This window comes from Sinocyclocheilus grahami, unplaced genomic scaffold, assembly GCF_001515645.1.
Source record: "Sinocyclocheilus grahami isolate Dianchi unplaced genomic scaffold, SAMN03320097.WGS_v1.1 scaffold32399.1, whole genome shotgun sequence".
NCBI lineage: Eukaryota > Metazoa > Chordata > Actinopteri > Cypriniformes > Cyprinidae > Sinocyclocheilus > Sinocyclocheilus grahami.
Window position 1 is genome coordinate 1 of NW_015521509.1, and position 2,075 is coordinate 2,075.

At 39.4% G+C, this 2,075-nt stretch overlaps 1 protein-coding gene across 1 annotated transcript; it reads left to right on the forward strand.

The window, feature by feature from the left end:
- Nucleotides 1–34: 34 nt before the first annotated feature.
- Nucleotides 35–2,070, forward strand: LOC107580382 (liprin-beta-2-like; the record flags this gene model as incomplete). The annotated part of the gene is made up of 6 exons (XM_016266092.1): nucleotides 35–186; nucleotides 633–744; nucleotides 1,199–1,287; nucleotides 1,397–1,519; nucleotides 1,614–1,739; nucleotides 1,900–2,070. Coding segments are annotated over exons 1-6 (768 nt in total), but the record flags the coding sequence as incomplete, so codon positions are not given.
- Between the last annotated feature and the right edge of the window lie 5 nt (nucleotides 2,071–2,075).

Consider the following 2,075-nt stretch of genomic DNA (forward strand, 5'->3'; position numbering starts at 1 on the left):
CACCGTGTTTCTAATATTGTACATGTGTTCTGCAGTGACATGAACGCCCCCTTCTCGAAATGGTCGTGTGATCAGGTGTGTGCATGGATGGAAGAGTTTGGTCTGGGTCAGTACGTGAATATGGCCAGACAGTGGGTCACTAGTGGTCAGACTCTACTCTCTGCCTCCTTGCAGGACATTGAGAAGGTGAGAGATACTTCATTCAAGATTTTAGCAAAAGACTATGGGCTAAAGCAATAAGAAATTCAGACCTGTGGCTTACAGCAACAATCTGATTTCCTCATTCAACACTGTGAAGTGATTTGGCTATGGCTCTCGCTTCAGGTGGTTGTGGTGCCACTCAAATCCTGGTTTGGTTCTACCTGCCAGGGCGACTTTAACCTCTGTTCCGCGCCAGTAATGCTGCATGACTTAGTAATTTGTTCTGCCATCAAACCCACTCAAATTAATGTTCAGCTTTGGTTTTTAGTGAATCTGAACCATTATAGCATTTATGTGAGGTTTTATTTAATTGAACATTTCAAAGTGTTTGTTTTCATTTCTTGATAGTGATAACTCCGTTACCAAAGAAACAATATGCTGTCGCAACCATTTTGATTTCTGAATTTTATTTTTATTTTTTTCACATGTAGGAGCTGGGAATTAAACATCCGCTTCACAGGAAGAAGCTCCAGCTGGCTCTGCGCTCCTTCAGCACCAAAATCACAGAGAAATCTTCTGAACTGGACCACATCTGGGTCACACGTATGTACCCATAAACCACTCTTATAAGACAAATGCGGACAATTTTCATCATTCTGCATATGCATCACATTTGTTTTAGCACATATGGAGGACCAGTGCTGTAAAAAATAAAATAAATCAGTCCAAAATATTAATTAAAATATACAAATGTAAACAAATAAATCATCTTTCCAAATGAACAAATACACAGAATTGATGTTTAATTTTTTTTTAATGCAACATTTAAATTGTATTTATGAAGGGCTTTTTATTAACTACATTTTAAAACATGAATTAAACTTTTAAATTTGTATATTTACTTGTCAAATTAAAGTTATTTATTTGCTTTTTTTATCGTTAATTACTTCACTTTAAGTGACACTCCTTAAGTTCTCCATACATACATATATTTTAGATAATGTAAGTACAAAATTGCAGTTACACTCTGTATAAAGAAACTGTTATTTCTACACAGGGTGGCTGGATGATATTGGTTTACCACAGTATAAAGACCAGTTTAGTGAAGGACGTGTGGACGGTAGAATGCTGCAGTACTTGACAGTGGTAAATATCTTTCTTAACTTCCTATAGTGCCTTGCCAATCAAGTTGGAGGACTAGAATGAACTAATATATCATATGTGATCAATATTGGTATTTTGGTTTCATTTTCAGAATGATCTGCTGTTCCTGAAAGTCACCAGTCAGCTCCATCATCTTAGCATCAAGTGTGCAATCCACATCCTACATGTTAACAAGTTCAACCCCAACTGCCTCAAAAGAAGACCTGGAGATGAGGTGTGGATGAAATAAACAGAAACAAAGAGAGGGTGATTTACTTCCAGGACTGATATTGCTCGTTATTTATATGCTAATTCATGTTGTTTGACAGAATAAGACATCGCCTTCTGAGGTTGTTCAGTGGTCCAATCACCGTGTGATGGAGTGGCTCAGATCGGTTGACCTGGCAGAATACGCTCCCAACCTGAGAGGCAGCGGAGTGCATGGAGGACTCATAGTGAGTAACTCACATTACACATTCTCCTGCTACTCCTAAATGAATTCTTATGGGCTCTTTTCACAACCAGTAAGCAGCCATCCAGACCACCCAGCAAATGCATAGCAGCACACTAAAAACTACTCAGAACAGCATAGTAACTGCAGATCTTTTTTCACAGATCTTGGAACCTCGTTTTAACTCCGACACACTGGCGATGCTCCTGAACATTCCCCCTCAGAAGACTCTGCTGAGGAGGCATCTGGCCACTAATTTCAACATGCTGGTGGGCTCTCAGGCTCAGTGGGAGAAACAAGAGTACCTGGAATCATCAGGCTACACGCCGCTAACCACCAC